This window comes from Dipteris shenzhenensis, chromosome 15 (assembly GCF_047967505.1).
Source record: "Dipteris shenzhenensis isolate YYH24624 ecotype China chromosome 15, Dip_SZ_1.0, whole genome shotgun sequence".
Taxonomy (NCBI): Eukaryota; Viridiplantae; Streptophyta; class Polypodiopsida; order Gleicheniales; family Dipteridaceae; genus Dipteris; species Dipteris shenzhenensis.
This window is the reverse complement of record NC_141610.1, coordinates 1,680,506-1,708,497: the sequence shown is the minus strand read 5'-3', so window position 1 is coordinate 1,708,497 and position 27,992 is coordinate 1,680,506. Positions and strand designations below refer to the sequence as shown.

The 27,992-nt window shown below is 44.7% G+C and overlaps 1 protein-coding gene across 3 annotated transcripts in view; it reads left to right on the top strand.

The window, feature by feature from the left end:
• Nucleotides 1–27,992, top strand: part of LOC147893198 (phosphoribosylaminoimidazole carboxylase, chloroplastic-like) — a 141,645-nt gene that overhangs the window by 102,591 nt on the left and 11,062 nt on the right. For 2 of the 3 annotated variants that reach the window (XR_015542229.1, XM_087385948.1), the window contains exons 11-14: nt 2,789–2,971; nt 3,110–3,204; nt 3,310–3,427; nt 3,754–3,848. Coding sequence is in view for 2 of the 3 variants with exons in the window: in XM_087385948.1 (XP_087242074.1) it covers nt 2,789–2,971; nt 3,110–3,204; nt 3,310–3,427; nt 3,754–3,848 (491 nt within the window). In the remaining variant the exon portion in view is untranslated. The remainder of the gene's footprint in view (nt 1–2,788; nt 2,972–3,109; nt 3,205–3,309; nt 3,428–3,753; nt 3,849–27,992) is intronic. The other variant, XM_087385949.1, reaches the window with a different exon arrangement.

Below are 27,992 nucleotides of genomic sequence, written 5' to 3'. Positions count from 1 at the left end.
GACTTGGAGGAGAGGGTAGGCCAGTCCATAGTTGGTTGTCTGTTGAGCCCCTAGCTTAACCTAACCCCCGGGTTGGGCTGGGGGTTTAGCCCAACTCGGGGTTAGGGTTAGTTAGATGCTTCTAACGGGTACGGAGGGAGAGGTATGAATGGATTGGTACGGGCTGTTGTTGACGGACTTTACGGTCCTGGCGGCCTGTTGACAGGTGTACGGACGACAGAGGTACGGAGGTACGGACGGAGAGACGGAGAAAGAAAGAAAAAGGAAGATATATTAACGTCCACGGGAGGCCTCACGGGCCTATGGGACAAAGTACGGAATCAAGTAGCTCATATAGACCACTGTGGACTGGGGCAAAGGGCTCACCAAGGCCCATTGCTGAGTACTAAGATGCTATACTAGTACAAAATAGCAAAGTAGCAAAGTAGCAAAATGCAAAATGAGAGTGACATGAAGATATCAAGTGCTTAGAGCTAGAGTCCCAAGTGCGTGGACCGGCCCTACGTATCCAGGCTCCATGATGGCTCTCTGATGAGATGCAAAGAGCTCACGTATCTGCATCTGTCGGGATGTCTCCCATGGTGGTGGAGGACGTGGTCTCCTTGATCTTTGGATCCGATGGGCTTTGTCAAGAGTGATGCCTCGCCTCGGCTGATCTCCCCTAAGGAGAGCTGAAATAGATAGATAGATAGATAGATAGATAGAGAGAGAGAGAGAGAAGAAGAAGAAGAAGAAGAATGTATTACCATCCTCTGGGGGCCGAAATACCGACCCATGGGACCCATAAAAGTCACGATACAAGTGTCTCCTTCCTTTTATGGAAGGGGGGGAGAACAATTATTTTGAAATACATTGAGTAATACAACATTCACGATATTTAAGAACCTTTGCAATATAGTTACCCAGAGTGGCTATATGGCTATGTGAGAGCAAGCTTGCTAGGGTGTCGTGTTCCTCTGTAATATTGTTAAAGTCCCTCCTTATGCAGGCATACCGTGTGCATGTAAGGAGGACATGTGCTTTTGTCTCTACTTGTTCTTGGTCACACAGCTTGCAAAATCTTTGTTCCCTTGAGACATCTCCCCAAGCACCTTTCTCTATCTCCAGAGTGTGTGATCTTTGCTGCAATATTCCCAACAAAGCTTTATGAAATGCCTTCTCATCCATTTCCCCGGATGACATCTCCAGGTAGGATGTTACTCTCCATCTTTGGAACCATCTCTGAATGTCTTGCCACCAACCAGATGATAGCGTCTTGCTTTTGTTTGTCTTTTGAGGCCTTTTACTTGCTTCCCATGCTTTCATTGGTAATCTCTGCAACCCCATGGACTTGACCTTCTTTATGTATTTGAAAACCCTTCATATAGAGAGAGAGAGAGAGAGAAGAAGAAGAAGAAGAAGAAGAAGAAGAAGAATATATTATCGTCCTCTGAAGACCAAAACCGGCCTATGGGACCTGAGCGAGAGAGAGAGAGAGAGAGAGAGAGAGAGAGGCTAGCGGGAGGGAGAGATAATGAGGCTGAGCGGGGGATGGAGAGGCTAGCAAGAGGGAGAGAGAGAATGGTACCTCCCGATCTCATAGTAGGTTGGGCAAGGGCATAGGAAGTGCTCCCTTGTCTCCACCCCTGCGAGTGTGCATAACCCGCATATTTGTTGCCCTCTAGGTGTGCCTATGGATCTCCCCTATGATCCTCAGCTGATGGGACGAGACCCACATTTGTTGTCCAATGGCAATCATCAATGCATATGAGATCCGTCTGTCCTCCAGATACTGGGCTTTGATAATCACTCCGCCTTTGATACTCTCAGGAAGTGGTCGCTATAAACTGGATCTTGGTGAGGAAGTCCTGGTCCCCCCCCAAGTCCATGGTATTATAGAGCTGGAGTAGATACAATTGTATGACGGTTGATCTCATCTTGTGAGATCTGGAGGGATAGGGTATCCAAGCTGTACTAGAAGGGGGGGAGGCGATCCGTATGATTGCCTTGACTAGAAAACCATCTGGACATTCGTGCGTACCAGGTAGTGCTGAGCCTCCTTTTGGCTAGTCGTTTGGATGACTCTAGTGCCAGCCTCGATAGTCTCTAGTTAGGCAAGGCACAAACCCTATGAAGATACATCACCGTCTGGAAGATGGCATCAATCTGGAGTGGTGTCATAATGAACTCTGTCGAGAGAGATATATGATATGATATGATTGCATTAAAGTCCATGCGAGACCGTTCAGGATCTATGGGACTGGATATCACTATTAACAAATAGTGATATTTTCATTTAGTGAAAGAAAGTATTACAAACTTGTTGTATAGTGAGTACTTGTAGGGCTAGCTTGTGTGCTAGTCCTAGTACCTTGTTGCGGTGTTCCAAAAGTTCTTTTAAGTATTCCTAGCTTTGTGGCTGGCTGCTCCAAGATACTTTTCAGATTGTCTCTGCTTCCCCATAGCCTTCTTTGTTGTGTGCGTAGGCTCTACATCTTAGGAGTATTTAAATGCTGCTCATTTTTCAAATCCCCTGCTGGGCAGATTTTGCAGGTTCTTTCCTGTGTGGGGAGCTTGGGTCTTGCCCACCTGTGCCTCTCCACCTCTTGATCATGTGATTAATATGTATACCACGATATATTTTTGCATTCAGTAGCTGTCCATTGAGCTAATTTCCTGTTGTAGAACTGCATTTTTGTCCTTGGGTTGTGCCATAATTTCTGTAGCATTTTCTGCGTCACTATCCCCCAAATTGAGAGAGAGAGAGAGAGAGAGAGAGAGAGAGGGACTTAGCATTTAATGTCTGCAGAAATCAGGAAGCAGAGAAAGATGGGACACATAACTATTGTGGGCTCATCAGTTGCATTGGTAAGGAGTCGTATGAAGGAAATTTTAGGTAGTGAAACTCCCAATGCATGGTCATCTGAAGATTCAAGAAGCAGTTCACAGCTGGCACTTGAAGGAAAGGCAGGTTTTGAGTCAGAGAAGCTGGGTGCGTTTTTAGTCACACACTGTATCTGTCTTTCTCTATCCCCACAAAATTACCTTAAGGTCCAATTCACGGTTGCTATTTTCCCCATATTTGCTTCGGATTTTGAGTGCTTAGCTAAAATCAACCACTAGCCTGCAGGTCCTTCTGTAAGTATTATAATGGGGTCAGACTCGGATCTGCCAGTGATGAAGGCTGCAGCTGAGGTTCTTGAAACCTTTAATGTGCCTTATGAAGTGAGACTGTCTACATCAACCTTTTGATGTGAGCGAATATTTTACATTGTTAAGTTTTCTTTATATATTTTTCTTATCGATCTGTTCTTTGTGGTCCACATGTAGTTGACTGTTGTTTCGGCACATAGAACCCCAGAAAGGATGGTGAACTATGCCCAAAGAGCACACCAGAGGGGTGTCCAAGTTATCATTGCTGGTGCAGGGGGTGCTGCTCATCTACCTGGTAATATGTTTCTTTATCCACATTTTATAATTTCAATCCGTCAGGCTTGAATTGCATATATGACCAACGAGAAATACAGAACAGTGATATGGTGTAAATAGAACTTGCTGTGGTGATTGTATGGAAAAGTTACAAGTTAACAGAGCACATTTATAAGCTGTGTCCTAATGATGAGTGATAATGTACATGAGCTTTGGCTACTATGTGGAGAATTATAGAAATGAAGTCCTGATTGCTGTTTCCTTGAGGCTGATTAAGGACAGTCTGCTTGTGGATTATATGATTTTCTCTCTAAGGAATTTTGGCTGACGAGGGTACTTTCGTAGGAATGGTAGCGTCAATGACCCCTCTTCCAGTCATTGGTGTTCCTGTCAGAGGCTCATCACTCGATGGTTTAGACTCGCTCTTATCCATTGTCCAGGTATTTGTTTTTCCTATTCCATTAGGAATGATATTATTTCTTCACTCTATATTGAATATTTAGCATTGTATGACTCTGGATCTAAGCATACAGAGTCGTGGTCTTAATTGTGCAAAAACGGAGTTCATGAGTGTCGATGGTGATGTCTGATACAAAATTATTAATAGTGAACTTCATATCATGATGGTGTCAGCCATAAATTTGATATGTTGTACAGAGTAGCAAGGTTTCTAGATCTATGCCTAGGGCTTATAACCCATTGAATGAGTCAGAATGTAAAGAAAATAGGTGGTCATCTGGGTGTAGGTGCACGAATATGCATACATTAGCGAGAGCACATATGAATTACAATCAGTTGCACCCTTCATATGCGTCTGATGATGTGGGTGTGGAGTTGTATCAGATGGAGTTATATGCAAGTTGGATTTGGTGGTTTCAACCTTGTGAGGGACTATCATAAGGTTAAAAACTAAAATTCATGATGATTCAGGCATGCTTCTGGATTCATCTAGAGATATAGATCGGTCTTGGTAGCATCTAGGAAAAAAGGGTAAAAGATTGCATGCATAGGGATGCACGGCTGCACACATGTTGTACGGCTGTTGTTAATGTTGTTGTGTGGATGGAAGGCTGTTATACAGTTGTGTGGCACACTATCTTTCTCCAGCCCACTACCTCTGTCTTTTCTTATATTTGAAGAGTGAAAGCAGGTTACTTTACTGCTCAAAATTCCTCCAATGGGTGATGGGAAGGATGCATTTTGGCAGCAAGTGGAGGTGAGTGAGGCGTATGGATCTTTAGGCACAAAGAAATGGAAAGGCAAGCATTGGAGAGGAGATTGCAAGGGTAGTGTGTGTGAGGGCTCATTTTCTTGGGATTTCTAGCAAAGATGTGAATCCATGTTTTGCAGATCTTCTAGATGACTTAATACTTTCCTTCGGGTGGGGATTCAGATGCTCTAAGGGACAGTTTGGAAGAGAATAAGAGTGTATGAGTCCTCAACACACTCTGAGGATAGCTCATATGGAGCTTCCCCCCCCTATTGTGCCTACTTCAAGGCACATCAATACTTGTGTGTGCAGCATCTGGATCTCCTTCACAATTCCTACATGTGGCACGGGTATTCCACGTGGATGATTTCTCATTAATCATAGGCCTAGACAAAACGTCTATTCGAGTAGTTGGGCTCTTGCTTTGTACAAGAATGCTTTTAAGACTTGTGAGTTATTTTTTGAGACGAATTTGCCTTTCAACCTTGGGCACACCCGTCTTTCTTTCCTTTGTTGATGTAGTAGCTCAAATAGGTCCTACGTTTAAGCCCCTTTCTTCAGAGACCTTGTGCATAAAGGAGTTGAAGCGGTCCATGGTGGATGTTGAGAAGGAATTACAGCCCATGAAGGCAGTGTGAGTTAAATATGGATGCACCATTCTTTCAGATGGGTCCTTTCAGAGAAGGAGATGCCCTCTCATTAATATTCTTGTTTCTTGCGGTATGGCACAATGTTCTTGAGATCTATTGATGCTTCTCATCCAACATAGAAGATTATACGTATTCTCACATTCATCAAGCTAGTTTGGATCTGGGACCCTTTTTCTTTTTTTTGCAAAAAGAGACTTATATTAAGTATTAAAGAAAAACCGTTAGAGCAAGCTCCATATGGGATACATCATGCAATGCACGAAAAGATCAAGAGCCAAAAAGAAAGGATTGAGGCTGATAGTGCCATCTCAATCCGGTAGAAAGAGGTTGATAGTGCCATCTCAATCCGGTAGAAACCTCCGAGAAAAAGGGAGAACCCCTCCAAACTCGAAGAAATATAGTCCTTCTAGAAGAGGCTGCCCGTGAAGGGCCCTGCATGCTAGCCCATATGGCTATCAAAGTGTGAACCGTGTCAGTCCAAATACCCGTGAACATCTAACATCTGTGATGGGTGTATCTGGGTGCCATCCAAGGCCTCAGTACATCTGGCTCTCCAAATGTGCCAAGAGGAAATGCTAGCCAAAATCTCCCAAGAGGTGTCCACTGAAACATGAGAAGCTCTGAAGGGAGTAAGTGGTACAACCTGAAGAGAGCAGGGCTCTATCATCTGCCGGCGGACCGAGAGTGCCCAAGAAGAAGGCTCACCCTCATAAAACACCTGGGGTCCGGTAAGGGATAACCATGCGACCGAGCCCCAAGTCATGAAGAAAGGGGAAGTGTGAAAGATGCTGAGTATCCGAGCGACTCCTTTCCAAACAGTCTTCGCCTGACTGTAGTCCCAAAGGCAATGTCGCACTGACTCCTTTGCAGAATGACATCGAGGACAAGTGGGATCAGCCCCAAATCGTGATCTCCACAGGTTCACTGCAATCCCTCCATGAATAGAAAGCCAAAAGAAAAGAGTGATCTTTCTATTTCCGAGGGATTTCCAGAGCCTCCTCCAGAAATTTCTACGCAAATCTGTGGTGATGAAGAAGCTTTCCCAATGGGGGGCTCTGGAGGGAATCCAACCCCTACTGTTCAGCTGAAATCTCCTGGCATTACCAACCGTGAAACAAAAGAAGGGAATCCCCCTCTCTCGGTGCCCATGATCTATCCACTCCCACTCTCCTGGGTCGCACTGCAAGCACCTGATAGGTGCACCTCCATATAACCACAACCTCCAGGATCCCAAGGCCAAGAGCAGAGGGTCGGGGTCTAAGTACCACTGCAAGCCCGCTCCATGGTCCACAAAACCAGCAATCCTGACAGGCTGAAAGGCAACCTCAAGAAGAATGCCATCCTCGGATGTAGAGAGTAAACCTCCATCCCCAATGTCAAAGACCAGTGCGTCTTCCCCGAGACCTCGGAGAGCGATCACCTGTAAAGGAATTGATGTCCTCGAAAAAGCCCCCATCCAAGTGGTGGAAGTAATAGGCAACTCAACTGTCCATTCCACCGGGATGGCTGCACCTATCTGCTGAGTCCTGCGTGCTACCCCTCTGAGGTGACTCACGGACTGCAGTCTCTGATCCTCAGGTAGCATGATAAAAGCTTTCCAAGTGCCTACTGTGTAGGCGGGGCCTCTCTCCCATTTAGACCACTGCATGTAATGGGAAGTGCCCAGTGGTCTGGCATGCTCGTCAAGAATACTATCATTCCAAATGATCGGCTGCCTATCAATCTTTTCGACGGTAGAAGGTGGAATCCTTCGAAGAGTGTTCCTGAAGCTCCCCCAAGCTTTCAGGATGGCAGTCATGAGAGGAGAGGCAGGAGATCTGAGAGGGGCGGAAGTGAAAATCCAGCGAGGGCTGTTCACCCAATCATCTCCCAAGGTTGGTGTGCAAGCCTGAATGCGTCCAAAAAAGAAATCCTTCCAAGGTTCCTGCCCAGGCATGAGTCCCCTCACCACCACCTTACAAAGCAATGCCCTGCACTGCACCGCAAGTCCGGGTCAATGACATTAAGGCCCCCTTCACATGTAGGGAGAATAATGGTCTCCCAAGCCACCCTTGCTGCAACATCTGCTGTGCCATCAAGTCCACTCCATAAAAAATTCTTGACTGGTCTGATGAGCTGAGTGATGCAATCCCTAGACCGGCACCAGCAAGAACACACAAACCAGGAGGTGGCCAAGAGAACCTGGTTCACTACCACAACTCTAGATGCAAGGTCGAGTTTGGGAGAGCTCCAGAAAAGGAGCTTTTTTCTTATACTTTCTAGTACTGGGGCAAGCTGCTGTGCTGGAGAGATGTCCAATCCTACCTGGCATCCCAAATACCTGATAGGAACACCCCTCTTAATCCAGGAAAAGCCGATGTCAACTCCCCAGCCTGGAGTGTCCTCATCACTGATCCAAAAGCCAAAGGATTTATGCCAGTTAATGTGTGCCCCTACAGCTGAGCAAAAAATATCCAAGGCTGTCCGGAAAGAATCAAGTGACTGCGAAGAGGCCTCAATAAAAATAGCAGTGTCATCAGCCAACTCACAGTCAAGAAGCTCCTGCTCCTGTCTCAAGGGCAATCTCAGCCCAAAAAGCTCAGCGTGAGATCTAAGGAAGATACTCATATCTTCTGCCACAAAAAGAAAGAGAAAGGGGGCTAAAGGGCATCCCTGACGAACTGATCTGGAAATTTGAAACCTGTCACCCGTTACCCCTCCAATCAAAACCTGGCTGTGGGCTGATCTATAAAGGAAGGCCACCCCTCCGATCCAAGCATCTGAAAATCCAAACCATAGAAGAGTTCCTCAAGAAAACCCCAATCTACTCTGTCATAGGCTTTCTCGAAGTCCAGGAGTAGAACTGCTAGCCTCTGCCCACTCTGCATAGCCCACTCTGTGGCTTCCCAAAAGGAAAAGATATTATAAAAAATGCTCGTGCCATGCACAAAGCCTGTCTGAGTATATCATGGATGAGGTTTGGAAGAAGGGGCTGTAATCGGATGCTGATCGCCTTGGTAAGGATTTTTTAAAGAGTGCCCAAAAGAGTGATGGGTCTCCAATGGGATACAAAATTCCTGTTGCCACCTTTCGGGATAAGGTGAATGAGTCCCTCAGTCAGTGAGTCAGGCATCTCACCCGAGTCCTAAATGCCTTGCAGGGCTGAAGTAATATGATCACCTATCATATCCCAAAAGGCTATAAAAAAAGGAGTAAGACCATCGGAACCAGGGCATCGGATGGGACTGCAAAACGCCGTCAGAGTCAATAAGCTGCCTGACACTCTCTCTACTATGTCTGGGACCAAGTGTAGAGAAAAAGTGTTTATTGACTCTCCCTCCCATTTGTATCCAAAAGGACTCCCGTGCATGGAATGCATACTCTGCTCTCTGATCAAGCAAGGTTTGCAAGTGAGCCCTTGCGGGGCAAGGCGCTCCTGTATCCAAGCATCTGATGGTCGTTTCTACTCCTCTCTCTGTAGGGCTGCCAACTGCCGGCGGATACCGATCTCTCGCTTGAGTACCTCACCTCGCCAAGCACTAGCAACGGAGTGATAAAAGTCGCTGATACTGGCAAGTGCTGTGGCCACATGTGAAGGACTGGCCACCCCCCCCTGCATATGAGAAACCCAGATCTCCAACACTACCTCTTGTGAGAGTCTCATCCGTGTATAAGGCGTCGGGGATCCTGATACTGTGAGACCGTCCTCTCAGATGAGGCTCTGAGATGGACAAAATTACCGAAAAATGGTTTGAAGTGGAAACACCGAGTGCAATGCAAAGTGTCCCCTCTCTATCAAGAGCTCAGTCACCCACATAGAATCTGTCAATCCGAGCAAGGATAGGCATCTGCACCCTGTGGCTCGACCATGAAAGCAAAAGTGACTGAGATTGAACAACAAATGCATCATTTGACCAAACATCTCTGCCACTGAACCTGAACAAGAAGGCATCCCAACCTCCAATCATCCACAAATCCGCAATGTCAGCCCACGAGAGCAACTCTTTCCAAAACAAAACACGGTCCCCTCTGTTGTCCAGTTGATTATTGACAGTTCAAGTAATTGTAAGCGCATGGGTGAGGTTTTGGATAAGGAAATTTCTCATATCTTTTGGATTCTTTGTGCTTCTCATGGTATGGGTCTTCTTATAGAGGATATAGGAAAGCTTCCTTGGTTGCATGTAATAATTCAGAAGGCATGTGTCGAAGCCGTGCTTATGTGAAAGTGTTTCTTTGATGATTTATTTATTTAGAACAAGAAACTTATAACCATGAAGTGAAAGTTCATACCACCACACAACGTTCTTTGCCCATAGTCTTAAAACAGAAAATAACTGAAAGAATGGAACAAAGAAAAAGTGAAGCCGCATGGGGCGCGAACGAGATCATCGCCTGTCAGAGCTCAATAACCTGGCATATTTCTGTATTCCAGTAATACTGTTACAAAAGTATTTGAGAATTTAGAAAAAACCCTAAAATCCTAGAGGAACGTCGAAAATCCTAGGAGAACATAAAAATCACTCCTTTATAGAGATATAGGAGGGAATTACAATGCTTCCATAAGTAGGATAGTAACAAAAGATGAAGTCTGTGTAACCTTGACTTGGTGATAACCCTGGAATCTCTATCTAGTGCCCAAAACTCAGCAAATGGAGCAGGCTGAAAACAAAGTCCTCATGCTTCCAACATCCTCCTACCAGGCAGACATGTCACAATCATTGTGCACAGTAGAAGAGTTACGAATCCAATTCCCATATGTGAATACAGGTTGAAACACTGAAATCCTTCCAAATTTCTCAACAAAAACTGATCCACAGTCTCAATCTCAGTTCAGCAAGAAGCCAGATGGTGTTAAAATCCAAGATTATGAATCCAACAATGATCAGCTGGTGTTCAGACATGAAATCATTAACTTTGGAGCAGAAGATTGGGACCCGAAAGTCAAAAATCAACCAGAAAGAGGGATCTAACAAATCCAATATCAGATGATGCTTGGATGTGATTAGGGCACGGAAATAGGATTCTGGATCAACTTGCAAATTATATGTGCCTGTTTTGTGAATTGATTGGGTGAAACAAGTGCATGCTTGGCCACTTGATGAATTCCCACATTTCCTCTTGCATGTGTCCAAAAAAAAAAACAGAATAGATTCCAAATGATGTGGAGGTTTAAAAACTGGAACAAAGAAACTTGGGAAGAGTGGAATTTGCAAAATCAGCAACCAAATCAGCTCCTAGTTCAAATTGCAATTATTTTCGAGCAAGACTGTAGTTTGTAGGCAATGTCCAGCAGGTGTGCTTTCAATTCATGATGAAATTTGGTGCCAAAAATAGCAGCATGGGCTGGAAAATCAATCGCAATTTTTTATAAAGGTGTCTAGTGAATGAAATTGGGGCTTGGAGGTTAGCAAGAGGCAAGAATTTAAGGCAACTTTGCGGTTTTAGGGTTCAGCAGCGGCAAAAACAACATGCACTTCATATGGATGGTTCTAGCCCTAAAACTGATAAAAAGCTATAAAAAACAATAACAAAACGAAATTAGAGTTACTAGTTAATGAAAATATAGATATATTCATTTAACCAAAAATTCCTAACCTGAATAGTAAGAAATAGCTTTAATAATTCAATTAAAACTATTTTTAATTCTCCTTTAGAAATTTTGTCCCATGACCTCTCTTACCACGCACATAATTAATGCACAATTAGGCCTAGAACATTTAATTGTACCCTAGGCTTGCTAAGGCCATAACTTGATCTGGACTTATCAGAATCCACCCAAATTGAAACCAATAATTATGGATCATAGTATACCATCTAATGTGCACGTGAGTCAGCATGAATGCCTAGATACACCAAGGCTCACTCCCAAAGCCAGTATGAAAGCAACTAGGAACTGAAGGGTATAAAATCCCCTTTTGTTTTGGGTATGGAAACATAGTGGATGTGCGGAGCATCCCAATCTTGTGAGGCATTGGAAGTGTCAACTGTGGCTAATCCTTATGCAGAAAGGTGCCACTACCATGTTAAGATGGTAGAGTGTCATGGTATAAGAACCATGGATTAAGTGATATGTGAAGGAAGACCAACGCATGGGATTTGTAGAAGATGTCCGGCCGGAAATGTGTATCGTGAGAAAGAACTCACACAAAACGCTCACACGTGTGATCAGTAGGCATGTGCACAAGAAGTAAATAACCATCAGCTGGAAAATATTGACCTGTGTTCAATTCGGAAAGGACCATAATACTGTAAGCAAGCTTTACATAAGTCCTTTTTATTAGCGGAAATCCTGTGGTGTTCCTATGACTGGAGAATATGCTGTCTCACACAATCATAAGCTGATTTCTGATCTTCAATGAACTGATCAGCGGCAAATACTTCATCTTTGGTATGCATGACTGGCAAAGGCAAAGGCTCACCATAGATGATTTCAGAACGTGTTTACTTGTAGTTGAAATGACAGTATTGTTGTAAGAAAACTTGACCATCGGCAAGTATTTCTCCCATAATTGTGGATAATCATGAACATAACTCCTTAAGAGTTCTAACAACACTTATTTACTTCGTCACTTTGTCCATTAGTCTTAGGATGAAAAGAAGAAGAAAATTCGAGCTTTGGCACCAAGTTCTCAAATAAGGCTTTCCAAAAGTTACTGGTAAACTTTGAACAATCACCATACCTGGTAAATTGAAAAGTATGAGTCTCTAGTCCTGTGAGTAAACTTAGAAGGTGACTATGCTCGTTTACGCGATTTTCATCTCAGGGTTGAGTAGGCAATATCAACATTCTGTTGAATATCTTGATTCTGATTCATCTCAAAATCATAATAGTTTTCTATCAAATGATTACAAGATATCTGGGTTTAACTTAATAATAATAGTATTGTAATCTTTCAATGCCATGCCATAGTTCACCAAACTATACTTTCCTTTCAGATGTGGATTCAATGTAGTAAAACCCTTACAATAGTTATAGGTCAAAGGAGAAGTAACAATCTAATATGCACTTTGCAGATTTAGAAACTGATTACAACACTCTTATTAACTTTCTTAACAGAAAGTTAAATAAACCAATGGTGACAACTAGTTTATTAAATGGTCATGTATGCACTTTGCAGATTTAGAAACTGATTACAACACTCTTATTAACTTTCTTAACAGAAAGTTGAATAAACCAATGGTGACAACTTTAGTAAATATCATGACCATTTAATAAACTAGTTGTCACATTATCCAAAATCCATTGGCTATGCCTTTCTAAAAGACTCCTTGTCAGAAGGTAAACCCTGATACTGCAAGTATTAGTTCTCAGGCAGAACTTGCATTGGATTAAGTAAAGTAATCAGCTTTACTAAACACCAGCCAAAACAACTCTGAAGAAGTTTTGTTCTTTTACGAGATCTCAATCCATATGGATAATATTATTTTTATACCAACCATGGAAATTAAGGACCTATTGGTATTGGTTTCGAATTCCTACCATTAAGGAATTTCGATATATACATCTTGACCACTACAACCGTCCATTTGGATGATCATCATAAGCATGGACCTTGGTAGGATCCATTTTGAAAATCAAGGTCTAAGCAAATCCATCTTGCTTCCTAGATGTGTATACAACCAAAATTTCTGGCTTTGAGAGAGAGGTATTGGTGGAAACTTAGTCAAGTACACAACTTGGCTCTTCAATGTCCAGACTTAGTCAAGTACACAACTTGGCTCTTCAATGTCCATCCTGACGTGAGACTCACTCAATGCCTATTTTTTACACGAGTATCATGTCCACAAGGTTTACTCTTAAAGGAGTACCTTAGCCACATTTTCATACTACAGAAGCAATCCTTATCCTGGATTCAGCTTCTCACAATCTTTTCTTGCTTGCACAAACTATAGGAGAATAAACACTCATCTATGTCTAACAAGACACATTAATGCAGGGCTAGGATATCTTGTAACATTCTTGCAGATACGAAGTAGAGCATGTAGTTGTTAGGAAATGGAGTCAATTTGAGTGACCTTTAGTGTGTTTTCTAGAGTAGTACTATACTACGCTATATCCTAGAGTGCCACGTGTCACTATGGGACCTATCCCATATACATTTGACACTTAGAGTGCGTGTGCCTATCCTATAAAGGCATTGTACTTTCTCATGTCAAATCACTCAAGCCTGAAGCCTTTCTTGATGATGTAAGTACTTTACTTTGGTTGTACATTTCTCTCTTTCTTTCTTTCTTTCTTTCATTTCCATTATGGTTGTTTAGTCTTGCTTTCACTTTTCATTCCATTCCATTCCATGTCTTGCATATTCATATGGTATCAGAGCTAGGCTATCTTCCAAGAGGTTGAGGACATTGAAGCCTCTCTCCCTCATTCCCCTTGGAGGAATGCCTTATCCAATTCCACCTTGAGCTCAACCTCTCTCTTCCACCTTGAGCCTCACCATTGGAGACCTTCATCAACAAGAGATCCTGCTTCAGTTCAAGCTTCACTTCAGCTCATCATTTAGTCTGCTCAGCTTACCATTCAGCCTTTGCTTCAGCTCACCATTCAGCCCGTGCTTCAGCTCGCCATTCAGCCTGCTCAGCTCACCATTCAATCCGTGCTTCAGCTCGCCATTTAGCCCTCTATTCTCCTAGAGCCTGTACGTATCCACACGCAGCCCACAGTTCTGCCCGCTCCTCTTCTCTGCTCGCTACTGATCTGCCCGCCACCTACAGCTCCTTTGTGCCTGCCATCTCTTCCTCTGCTTGCTTGTGCCCGCCATCTACCCTTCCTCTTATACATCTGCTCTTCCTCTTCTACAGCTCCATATGGTCCATCACTCTTCTCTCTCCTAGTTGCCAGCTTTATGGGTTCGATTTCCACCAACTCTCTCCTTGTGGACAAATTCAAGGGGGACGGATTTCCCACATGGAAAACAATAGTGCAACTCCTTCTCATGAAGGAGAATGTTTGGGATGCCATCAAAGATGATGAAGCACTTGAGGCATCAACGGAGCCTCAAATACGCAAGATTTGGAAGCAACACAATCGAGGGCCATCACAATCATTGGGCTTTTCCTAGATGATTCATTGATTCATCATATCCACTTCAAGTCCAAGGCTAAGGAGATTTGGACACGCCTCGAAAATAAATTTGGTAACAAAATCACCAACTCCAAGGTTTTTCTGAAAATTCAATTTTATAAGCTGAAAACGGAAGAGTCTGATACCTTGAGTGCACATATAGCAAATCTTTAGCTCAACAACTCTCCAACTTGAAGTGCTTCTTGGATGACGAGGACAAAATGGCTGTCCTCATTCCAAGTATGGAAGGGATCTCTCGCTTTGAGAATGCCCTTGAAGTACTTTGAATTGCATCAACTACCCTCGAAGATATGGTGTCTCTTATTCTTGAAAAGGATTGCCGCAACAAAGCATCTCCATCCTACTCATCCGATACTACACAGGCTCTTGCCTCCACTAGCAAATGGAGACCTAGGCCATCGACTCCACCAACACGAGGAAAGACATTCAAGCTGTTCAAGTGCACTTATTGCAACAAGCTCGGTCATACAGAGGACAGGTGCTACCAAAAGCTTGCTCAACAACAATCGAAGGATCATGCCAGTTGGGTGGCATCCGCCACTAGTGATGATGCAGACGAAGATGACCATCCGACACTGGATCATGCTCTTACTGTCTGTCTCCAACATCTAGAGGATGATGGAGATCATGATTTTGCTTTCTAAGCATGACGTATTTGGGTACTCTGCCCTAGGGATGTTTCCCAAAAATGACTGCAATAAATCATGTGTGTGTAGTCAATAAAGGTACTCTGCCTTGGACAGTCCTAAAATGATGTATTTCTTTTCTATTTTTGGTGTGTGGCTCCATGTTCCTCATTAGTCTTTGGAGCCAGGAAGGGATGTACTGTGGGAGCCATGTGTTTTTGGCTTTGATAGGTCTATTTGTTGCTGCATTGGTCTCCTAGACCTCTGAGTTGATCATGCATCCATGCATGATGAGCCTCTGAGCCATGCTAGATGAGATTTCTATGTTATGCTCACTAGCCTCTGAGCCATGCTTACTTGCCTCTGAGATTGTGTGGGAGCCATGTCTAGTTCTGGACCGGCATGCACAGTTTTGATGACCGTCATTGTCATGTTGTGTTCTTGGTTCCATTCCAGTAGTCCCTCACGGATGCTTCGTGAGGATACGGATGCTTCGTGAGGATACGGGGGTATCCCCCTATCTAGATCTCTACTCAGACATTGTGGAGTTCTCCAGACGCGGAGAGGTCCTCCTAGTTGGGGATTTCAACGCAAGGACAGGTGCACGTCAGACATCACTCCTGGACTTTCACTCAGATCCGGTCCTATTACCTGAGATGGACAGAGAGGACTCGGGCTTCCCCCGCTCCTCGGCTGACAGTCGCGCTCCCGTTACTGGGTATGGGCAGGCTCTTTTGGACCTTGGATGTATACATGATCTGGTCATCTACAATGGACTAGACCGATGGCCTGCCTCCTCTGGTTTCACATGTTTCCCACATGGCGGAGGAGCCAGTGTCGTCGACTACATTCTGGGATCTCCTGCTTTAGCCCCACAGATCACTGACTTCCGCACTGCACCCTTACCCCCAGGAGCCGATCACACTTACTTGTTCTTTCATATACTTGCGTCCCGAGCCCCTCCCAGCCACACCCCGCACTACACTACCTATCATGATATACACTTCGATCATAACCTCTCACATGATTACTCAGCCCACTTAGCCTCCCTCCTCAGACACATAGACACCATACCCTCTCTAGATCACCGAGCCACCCTTATCACCCACTCCCTTCACAATGCAGCCCGCCACATCTTTCCTTCCACTACTCGGTCCACCCGCCCTCCACCCGCTGGCTCCACCCCTTGCAACAGCTGGTATGATGACGAGTGTAACCTGTGCCAGAATGAGGATACGCTACTGAACATTCTGTTTAGTAGCAACTCCAAGGATTTCTGGAGGAAATTTCTAGAACGCCGATCCCCCTCCCCCCCTCTGGCACACCTACGCACGCACACTCTATGATATCCCTGATCAGCCTCCTCCCGACCTCTCAGCCACCCCCCGCCCCAATTCTTGTATCCTCTTCACAACCCAGGGAGTCACCCACGCAGCGCATAAGCTTCATAACGGTCGAGCTAAGAATCATGAGGGCCTATGCACAGAGTTTGTTGCCTATGGCATCAAAACTCTAGCCCCCATCCTGGCAACGCTGTTCAATGAAGCTGTCTGCCACGGGTTCGCCAGAGCCTGGACCCTGAACACTATCACACCCATCCACAAAGCAGGAGATCCCATGGATCTAGGGAATTACAGGACCATCATGGTTGGACATGTTATGTCCAAGATTTATGCATCAGTGTTAGATGGCGAGGTCAGTGCTCGCGCAGAGGTACAGGGGCTCAGGGCATCCGGACAAGCCGGCTTCAGGGCGGATCACTCGACTTACGATCACATTTTTACACTTAGAGGGATCATTGAGGAGGCCAGACACAGGAGACAGAGAGTATATTATTGCTTTGTGGATTTCCGCAAGGCATTCGACACCGTTCCCCGCGTCCGACTCATCAGACGTCTGCAGGAGTTAGGCTACGACTCGGTGATTATCTGGGCAGAAGTAGCTCTCTATGAGCGGGTGACAAGGCAGGTCAGGATTGGCACCAGCTGGACCCCAGAGATCACGAGCACTATCGGAGTCAAACAAGGATGTCCCTTGTCACGGACTCTATTTGGCCTCTACATCGATGAGCTCGAGACCACCATCAGGACACTCGAAGGTGCAGGCTGCTCTCTTGCGGAGGCTGTCATCCAGATTCTCTTATACGCAGACGATGTAGTACTACTATCCTCTTCTGCTACTGGTCTTCAGCGACACTTGGATGGACTTCAGGTCTTCTGTGATACACATGACTTGAAGGTCAACCTTGGGAAAACCAAGGTGATGATCTTCAACACTTCCAGACCCGCACCGAGAGCTGTTCCTCTTCGCCGGCGACCCTGTTGAGATAGTTGACTCTTACACATACTTGGGCGTTCTCTTCTCAGGCCCGATCTTCATGATGCGCCCGGCCATGCAGGCCAGGATCAGCCGGGGATACGTCGCTCTTGCCAGGCTGGAGCGACAATGCTACCACTCCCACTTCCAGGACCCGCGGACCAAGTCTCTCCTTTTTGATTCTTTGGTCCGCCCAGCAGGCATGTACGGTAGTCCTTGGTGGGGAGTCGACCTTTCAGACACAGAGTGGGCTCGAGTTGAGCGCCTACAGATACTGATGTTTGCTTGGATGATCTGTAGCAAACCATCGGTACCATACCAGATCATTCTAGCAGAGTTCGGCGCCTCACCCCTACAGCTTGATGCGGCTTTTCAGGCTATCACCTATCTCCACAGAGTCAGGGATTTTGGCTCCTCTGCTGACGGTCGCCTCCGCCTACCTTGGTTAGCCCTATCCTCCTCTATGGCCTTATCCGTTGATGGGGACCAGCGATGCTGGTATAGTCGTCTTTCCAGTTGGTTCACCCGACTGGGCCTCGACTTAGACCGGTCGCCTCCTTTTCAGTACAGCCTCGACGCTCCATCTCCCCTCTCCCCCGCTGACCAGGAGGTCAACCGGCTCATTTGAGCGGATCTGCTCCAGCTCCACACCTGGCGGACATGGTTTCTTCACTCCGAGCTTCCTGTGAAGCTCGACTTCTACCGCCGACACTGCCTCCAGATCTCACAGGAGGGCTTCATCACACCTTCGGGTTACACACAGCTTCATCTACCACATGCGCTCCGGATCTCCCTCGGTCAGTTTAGGGTCTCGTCACACCGATTACGGATCGAGAGCGGACGCGCAGAGGGTATCCCACGAGAGGACCACCTTTGCCCACTTTGCGACTTGCAGGAGATCGAGTCGAAGGAGCACTTTGCTTTCAGATGTCCTATCTATTATGCCATTCGAGGCCGATACCATTGCCTCTTCCGCAACGGATTCGGCTCCCTCCCACACATGCTGCAGTTCTCGGATCAGCGATGCCTAGCCGCTTTCTTACATGAGATGACTTGCCACCGAGATACCTCTCTCCGAGCACGGTGACACGAGCAGCACACACAGCGTGAGGACACCTAGCGGCCTATCACTGACTTCTTTTAGTCACAGGATACCTCTTCTCAGCCTAGCCGACGACGCGGACGTGAGCGAGAGCCAGAGCCACGACAGCTGCGTCAGCGGACAGACTCACACATCCAGGTCCATGACATCTCGTCTCTGCTCTTGGCCCGCCCCACTGGGGTTACCGTTGCTCTCATCCACAGGGCCACCCGCCGCCCCCGACGATCGAGCTCGACTAGGCCGCGTGACGTCAGAGGCCAATCATCTATCGCAGGGTTTTTTTCGACCTCCCATTTGACGACCCCTCTATGATTGGTCTTTGACGATCACCACCTGCACATGTATACTGTATCTCCCCCCTCTGCCCCATTTTTGGTGCCCCCCCCTTCTTCTTCTTTGTATCATCTGGAGGTAGACACATATTTTTTGTATCAGGACTAAACACACAGTCCTTCATAACCTCTTTTTTGTAGAAACGGTTGGTTGGCCCGTTTTGAGACCACCACCGTTATGCTCATTGTATCAGTTATCTTTAGTCTCATAGACCTTCACGGTCTCCCGAAGACTTTAATAAACTTTCTTTCTTCTTTCTTTCTTCACCTTTTCTCCATGGGGGGGTGTTAGGAAATGGAGTCAATTTGAGTAACTTTTAGTGTGTTTTCTAGAGTAGTACTATACTACTTCATATCCTAGAGTCCCACGTGTCACTATGGGACTCATCCCATATACATTTGACACTTAGAGTGTGTGTGCCTATCCTATAAAGGCATTGTACTTTCTCATGTCAAATCACTCAAGCCTCAAGCTTTTCTTGATGATGCAAGTACTTTACTTTGGTTGTACTTTTCTTTCTTTCTTTCATTTCCATTATGTTTGTTCAGTCTTGCTTTCACTTTCCATTCCATCTCTTGCATCTTCAGTAGCAAGAAATTCCGTAGTTCATTTATAAACGGTATTCAACATTCCTGTTTCTGGTGCTTAGTACCTAACGAATTGTGATAAGATGTTTCCCTCAATTTAACTGGGGCTCGAGTGAATCCACTTTCCAGATCACCACTTCTAATTGAGTTTGTCACCAAAGTGACACGAGCATGCCACGTTAGTGACCAATATAATCTCAGTTTTCAACTACGTGGATTATTCCAGAGGATATATTAAAAATTGGTTATACTAACTGCACATTGTCTCCCTGCGATCAACATAGCAGTCAAATCCATGGCTGAAATACCCATAAAGGGAATAAATATCAATAGCTGCAAAACTAGATCATCACCTGCTATCTTAAAAGATGGCACAATACATCTTTATTCTCAAAATTGACTTAATGAACTAGTTTATAAAACATTTAGAACATTTTCTTGGAAGTCAAATCAACATGGAAAAGACTGTTTTAAAAATAGATGCATAACAGTGAATGTCATGGTCAAAACAATTACGATTTAAGTGGACTAAAATGAACCTTCCTCGAGGATGGCAATGACAAAGAGCATCCAACAGAAAGTATTCTAGGAAGGGATCTCAAGCTTCTCCCTGAAATTGTGATGTGTGTGGAGGGAGTTGTGTGGACTTGGTGTGGCATATGCTGGGTTTAGGGTCTGGGTGCTTCGGCCGGAATTCACTCTCCCTAACCAGGCTGAGGGGCTCTTAAAAGCACCTGAGGTCCCAAAAAAGCATCTAAGGGGATAATTCAGGATGAGTCTCGCTGATAGCCCACTAGCAAGCCCTCCTACATTTAAACATGCTTGCTCTAAAAAGCAGTGCTGGCCCTTTCATTCCCACAAACGTGCTGGGAAGAAACTTCCATTTTCAGCTATTATGTCAGCCAAAGTTGAAGATCAAGCCTGATATGGCATCCACCACTAGAATAGACCCTTGCTTTTTCAAAGTCCACAAGTACTGCCCTTGCAAGCGTGATTTTCCTTGCCATGGCTTTGGGCTGCATCAGCTCAACTTCTCATCATAGCTCCAGCCTAGCAATCAGTAACAGCCTTCAAGCTCCTTGGAATTTATGCTCTTGTTCTTATTGCTACATGGAGAAGGCGCATCAGCTGTGGAGTTCAAGCACCACAGCTTGTGTTTCTGCCTCAGCTCTCCACTGCCTTTGTGAGTCCACCTAGGGCTACTGCAAGTTGTCCTCCAAGCCCTTATGGGCTAATCGCTGTGCACAAAGGAGCTCATTCTGGGGCCTCCCCTAGCCTTTCTGAATCACTCTTTGGGCCCCTAGGCCAACTGCAACAGCTTTCAACATCTGCCAGGCGCCTTAGGCATATATGGTCCCAGTTAAGAACAAGCTGCTGAGATCAACACTTTGCAAGAAGATCAATTGATCTTCAGCCGCATCAGTTTAAAATTTGTGCCATGTACACTCAGGCCTTCTGCAGTTCGACAATCACAAGCTGAACTTGTACGTTTGCCCAGCACTCTAGTGTCTTTTGCAATGCGCCATTCCTTTAGCCATTGCTCGGCCCTGTTTATCAGCCTCTAGGACAGCTCATCATGCGACTATTGCCCTACTTGTGGGGCTTCTCAAGTTCCACTGCTATATGCAAGAGCCAATTTTGTTAGACTCTGGAGTTCATGAGTGTGGCCTGCCATAGCACTGCAGCCTATCGACAAAGTCACCCTATAGCAGGGCTGCTGCACTATCCTAATGAATCACTATTATACTTGATCAGGTCTCCATGTACTCTAGGACTTTGGTAAACAGTTTCACAGTCAAACGCTCTGATCATTCAGGGCTTTTTTACCCTTATTGTCATTGATGTTTTGGCATACCTTCACGCCTAGGTTGAACCGCCTTTAGGGCACTAAAGATTTGAGCCTGAGCCCTTCTTTCTAGTCTGTTGCTAGATTCTATGTGCAAACATTCGGAAGGAAATCGCTCCTTTTGTAGGCGGAGCCCCTAGTGTGTATCAAATCTATTTTCCGAAGCACATCGACTTCATTACAATGCATTTGAATATTGAGAATGTTCAGACCCCCGTGCATCTTTGGAGAACAGAGACGATGCATAGAGAGTAATCTGAGACTTTTCTTGCCATTTTTTGAACACCAGAAAATTTCCATGATAGTTGACATAAAGGAAACCAGATCTGCCTTAGTGAACATAATGAGAGGCAGATAAAATTGTATGTATGCTATCAAAATGGATTGTGTGATTCGCAAACGAAGGCCAAGTTGCAAGCTTCCAATATTCAAGTTTTGCCCTCAACTTTGTTAGCACCCAATCAGTTTGTTGGGAACGGGTGAGTCCTCAACCTAGAGGATAGCCAAGATGTCGAATGAATTGAGAAGCGGGGACAATTTCCCCAGGCCACAGAAGACTGTGCCATTCCTGTGCATGCAACGGCAACAATTCTGATTTCTGAAAATTTACCCGAAGACCAGCAGCCAATCCATATGTAGAAAGAGCCTACATAATCATGGACAAATTACTCCGAGTATTTTTTGGGGTAAAGAATGAATCATCAGCATATGCTTGAGCGATCATGCTATGACTGTCAAGAATCTCCAAACCGTGCAACTGGTTAGTGTCCAAAAGGTGGTCCATATATTGAAGCATTGGATGAGTGGCTATGGCAAAAAGTAAAGCACTTAGGGGACATTCTTGCCTAACAGAACAACCAAGAGTTCAGGATGTAGAAATATCCCCTGAAAGTATGCAGGCAGCTTTACTATCTTGATATAGCCAAGTGATAACTTGCTGCATTTTTGTGCCAAATCCCAATGCCTGCATAGTCGATGAAATAAAATCCCACTTAACAGTATCAAAGGCTTTGGTAATATTAACTTGCAATAACAAAACATCCTGCTGCGTGTATTTGGCATATTCAATTCCAACATAGGCATTAGCAATGTTATGTGTGATATGCCTACGCGGGACAAAGCCATATTGGGCAGGATGCAACCCATCATGTAAAAACCCCTTTAGCCGATCGACAATCATTTTGGTAGTGACTTTGTAAATGACTGGCATAAGGGTGATAGGTCTCCAGTCTGCCAAAGATTCACAAATTTGCTTTTTTGGAAGGAGTTTAACAAGACCTCTCTTCCATGTGTCTGGCATTTTCTGATTTTGCCATGCAGCATTCACCATATGTAGCAATGTATGCTTCAAAAGAGGCCAATATTCTAGAAAAAGCTCGACTATAAGACCATCCCATCCTGGAGATTTCCATCTACCACAGGATTTGATTGCATCTGACAGTTCCCTCTCAGTAAAAGGTTCCTCCAATTCCAAAGCTTGAGTAGTGGAAATAATAGAAGAAACATGCTGCAACGGTAAATTTCGTGCAAGCAAAACCTGCTGTGAGGGAGGAACTGCAGAACCACATTGCTGAGAGAAATGATGCACACAAACAGAAGCAAGCTGTGACCGTGAGGTGGTCCATGATCCATCAGGCATAAGCACCGTGCAAATTTCTGTTTTTAGTCTCCTCTGATGCAAACTTTTGAAAAATTCTTTGGAAGAGCAGCCTTTATCTATAAAGGCTCTTTGTCTTGCTCTAGTCTCCCATTTAGCCAGTTTCCTGTGATCATTTAGTTTAAGACAATGTCTAGCGTGGCATAGTGTTGTTTGCTCATGCATGGACAACGAACGAAGATGGCTAAGTTCAGTGAGGTCTTGACAAGTGAATTTGGCCTGAGCAATAGTTTCCCTCAGAGTCTTCATGTAAGACTTGCCATAAGCTCTAATCACAACTTGCAATTTGGAAACAAAAGAATCCCAGGCATCATCAATATGAATATGGCTGCGAGAAGACAGAGAATGAGATGCTTCAGTAACCATGGCCTTGAAAGCAGCATGTTGCAAATAGCTATTGTTCATGATCAGATGTCGCCTTTGTGGCAATCTATCATCTGGCATAGCATGAAAGGATAACCGCAACCATAGAGGTGCATGATCTGAATGCACAAAGGCATAGTCAATCCACATTTTGCATGTGAAATCCCCATTTTGTTGTGGAGCTACACTATACCATCGATTCAGACGTGCCTGATAAGAAGAAAGGGCATTATGTTAGAAGGTGTATCCAGGTGACAAAGGTTGCAATTCCTTCCAAAGGTCAACCAAATCCAGATGCATCAGTAATTGAGACCATGCATGCCTTTCAGGGGTTAACATATGAGTATGTCTGGAGGTATTGTCACCCTGTTGTGGAGCATTATTGAAATCCCCACATATGAAGGCATGATATCTCCATGGATATTGTTGCATGGCATCCCAAATTGCAGTTCTTTCTCTAGAGGATTGAGGTGCATAAACAGAAGCAAATTCAAACACCTCTCCTCGAATAATGCATTGAAGAACAAGCCATCTGCCTTTGTTGTCATTTAAAGCAATAACTGGTTGAAGCTCATGTTTGATCAGAAGGACTATCCCTGAGAAAGAGTGCTCCCCAGCATAGAAAATATCATAGCCACAGTAGTGTCCTGTCTTTCCTGCATAGACATGTTGGTTGTGTTCTTGTAATGCCACTATGTCAGGCTGAAATCTATTGATGTACAGCCACACATATTTCCATTTCCTATTGTCACACATCCCCTGGACATTGAGTGTAAAACATTTGATATGAGCAGTCATATTTACAGATATTTATAGTAATATAACAACTATGTACAACAGCAAACTTCATGATGTCAGCCCTGCATTTCTATCTTAGGGTCAAGGCCTCTCCCCTGAGAAGAAGTATCCACCTGAGGAGTAGACAGCAAAGCAGCAACCTCTTCTTCAGGGAAGAGTGTTCTGCTAGCTGTCACTGCAGCCCATGTGATCCCAATTCCTGTATTGACCTCTGGGGTGTTTCCACTAGAAGACGCACCATTCCAAGTGCGAGGGGGTGGAAGTCTTCGAGCAGAAATAGCTTTTCTTGGACTTTGCCATCCATCAGTTGGAGGTTTCTGTCCTTTTGTCGAGGGTTGAATAGCAGGAGGTGAATGTGAAAAAACATTCCCATTTGAAACCACTGGAGCTTTGCCTTTATCCTGATTTTCAGAAAACTGTCTACTACCTTTGTTTTTATTTGCAATGGAGGTAGGAGCATCCTTAGTAGGCATTTGAACCGGTAAAGTGGCAGGAGGCATTTTATGCTGATTCATTGGACACTGTGAAGCCATGTGTCCAAATTTTTTGCAGTCAAAATAAGTTCCTGCAAATAATCCCCATTTCAGTTTATAAAAAGCACTTCCCATTATTCACCGTGACTGAATAAGAGTCTGGTGTGGGATTATCAGTATCCCAGAGAATGCAAAATCGATTCGAGTTGCCATTAGGCCGTGGTGGGCAGACCACTTTGCCTAAAGATGCTGCAATTTTAGGCAAGAGTGAGGCCATGCATTGTGGGAAGTCTACAACTTCAACCCAGACCGGGCATCTGTGTCGGATTAAAGCCTGAAAATCCCTTGTGGGAGACCATGGCAATACATGCACCATTTGCTGCCCAAAAAAGAGAGGCGAATGTTCCAAAAGCATTTGTCTGTGTATCTCATCCACCATAATAACCTCAAAAAAACCCCTGGCTGCATAGTGTACTTTGCGAACAAACGAGCCAGCCAGTGTGCGAGTCAACCAGTTGCCTATCTCTGCAGCAAGTGGCATCCGGCCTGGAAAAAATAAAATGATTGCATTTTTAGCATATTCTCTGACTGGATCCACAATTTCATCTACTTCAACCATGAGGCCAACTGATGGAACCGAGTCTTTCCACTCTTTCCTTGTGTCTGCAAATCCTTCATGCATGACATCATAGACTAGTTGGGCCTCAAGAGTATCATGTACCGGCTCATGCTGACCCTCAGCCTGCTTTTGCTTCTTGCAGTGAACTGAACGCCCCTTTTGAAAAGTTTTTTCATAGGAATATTCAGCCATAGCTTTGTAAAAAGTGGAACTCAGAAAGGAGGTACCTGTAAAGGGATAGTGGAGGAAAAAAACCAGTCCCAAAAAAATGCCCACAGGAAGCCCACAGAGAAGAAAAAAAGAGTATATTTGTAAGGAGAAAGAAGGGAAAGAGGGATGTAGAGGTCGAGAGAAGATAAAAAACAGTTTTGTAGAGGAAAAAGAGAGAAAAAACAGTTAAAAAACCCAGATGAACTATATTTCAGAAGAAAAGGGAAGATTTTGGCGATGGGAAAGGTGCAGCAGACGCAAAGACTCAAGAGGAGAGAAACGGGAGCAAAAGCCTTCAAAATCAGCGTGTAGATGTAGTCCGCAAGCAAAACCCCGCGTGGAAACGATCCATGAACCAGAGATGGACTGGGAGCAGCAAACTGCAGGAGGCGGAAATGTCTGTACAGGCTGTACACCTGTACGGAATCCGTACGGAACTCTGACGGGCTGTACGGCAGGTGATAAATGCTCCAAATCACCAGTTTTTGGGCTCTGATGCAGCGCAACAGGAAGCTGAGGCTCACGGGCTGGTTCTCTCTCTCTCACCGGTAGACACACACACACATACTTTTTTTTTTGGGTAATATCCAGTGCATATATTTATATGATCATAAATTTACATGATGGGAGGTCTCCAAAATGGAGAGTATCCCAAAGATCAGAAACATAAAAAGAAAAGCTCTATGCAAGAAGCATCCATATCACCCTCATGGCAGGCATCATACAAGGATTGTCGCAATGATGCTCGGAAAGATTCATATGACTTGTGAATCTGCCGACGCAGGTATGCCAAATTATGCTCACTCCAGATTGTCCAAAGAGCTCAATATCGCATCCAAGAGAGAAATAGTGAGTATTGAGACAAAGACTTCATAAATATGCCAAAGAGCCAGAAATGTTTCCCAAATGTGTGACTTGGGAAACGGATCCGAAGATAATCTGAAATTCTGCTGAGGAGGATCTTAGTACACGGGCAGTGCCAAAACAAATGAATAACAGTCTCTGAAGGAGCCTGACATCTTAGACATGTGGATGGTGCAATGCGACGTTTCGCAAGTGTGACCCCCACTGACAATGTACCAGTCATACATCTCCAAAGAAAAATTCTTTGTTTCAATGGCATTTTACTCTTCCATAACATCCTGAGATTCTTTCGCCACCATGAGAGGGGCTTCCTTATATGCCATAAAGAATTAGCATATTGTTGAATCCATGGAGCAGGCTGAAGAAGCCTATAGGCTTTGATGGAGGTTAAGGCAGGAAGAGGAACAGGATGAGTGCATGTAGCAGAGGGTTGCAATTGCCAATCCGTAAGCCTGTCTGTGTCAGCCACAGGAGGAACAGACACACACACTTTTTTTTGTGAAACCAGTGACTAACAGACACACACACACCCACACACACAGGCGCGCGCGCGCGCGCACACACACACACACACACACACTTTTTTTTTGTGTAAAACTAGTAACTATATTATTAACATGAGATCAATGTACATGACATTAGACTCCGAGATAGAGCCTAATGAGAGAACTCAAAAACAGTCAGAAAACACTTCAAGGCTAGTAACATCCAAGTCCCTCGCAGCAGCATAACTATCATATAGAGATTGCTTGAGGGACATTCTGAAAAAAGCATATGCCTGAGGAAACTGTTGTCCCACCCTAGAATGCAATCTCTGTGTCCAAATGGTCCATAGTTTCCAAAAGCGAGTCCAGTGAAAGAAAAGGAGGAATGGAGACATCTGAGATGAGAAGCATCCAAACATTCAGAAGAGTTTCCCGAGTCTGATGGAGGGAAACCGAAGCCGCAGCAAATGAGAGACATGAGTGATCAATATCCAGGAATGCGAGCAAGACCATAATAGATGAGGAACTGTCTCACGGTGATGAGAGCAACGGGGGCAGGAAGGGGAAGCAATGCGACGTGCTGCCAATTTCACCCCAATGGAAAAAGCTCCCACTATACATCTCCAGAAGAAAAGCCTCTGTTTCAATGGCAATTTGGCTTTCCAAATTTTCTTGAGTCGTGATTGCCACCAGGATAAAGGCCTATCCAAATTCCAAAGAGTGTTGGCATGCTTATCAATCCATGGCGATGGAAGAAGAAATCTGTAGACCATCGAGGAGGTCAAATTGTGCATTGAAAGCGAACAGATAGCAGGTGATGGAGAGATCAGATTCCAATCCAATAATCTGTCCTGTGCAAACAATGGAGGAACAGGAGCAAATGGCTGCAACATAGTTGTAAGTATTCTCCAAATGGATCTGTGATGTAGACCCAAAGGGAATGTCCTGCAAGCTTGTGGAAATGATAGCATGTAACCTTGTTGATCCACTACATCTCCAACCGATCTTATGCCCAATTTCATTAGATTATATGCTTTAATAGGTGCCTGTAAAGCGAGGGGCGATTCAAACGCCTTGCTCCAATGGATGCTTTCCAAGCGAAAGGAATTGCCATGATGAGAAGAAACACCTATCCATTTAGCATAAGAGAGAATTCTCTTCCAATCATGAATGAAAGCAGTAGAAAGAGGACAACCAGGAATTTTCCCCTGAAATGTGGTCATGACTGCTTCCCAGTGATCCGTAATCCAGTGCCCATATGTATGGGACGTCATGTTTCCACACATGGCTGCTAACATTATGGCCCATGGCTGTTTTTGCTGAAAAAAATCAGCAATCATAGTACTCTTTCTTGCCAACATATGAAACTGAAGATTGA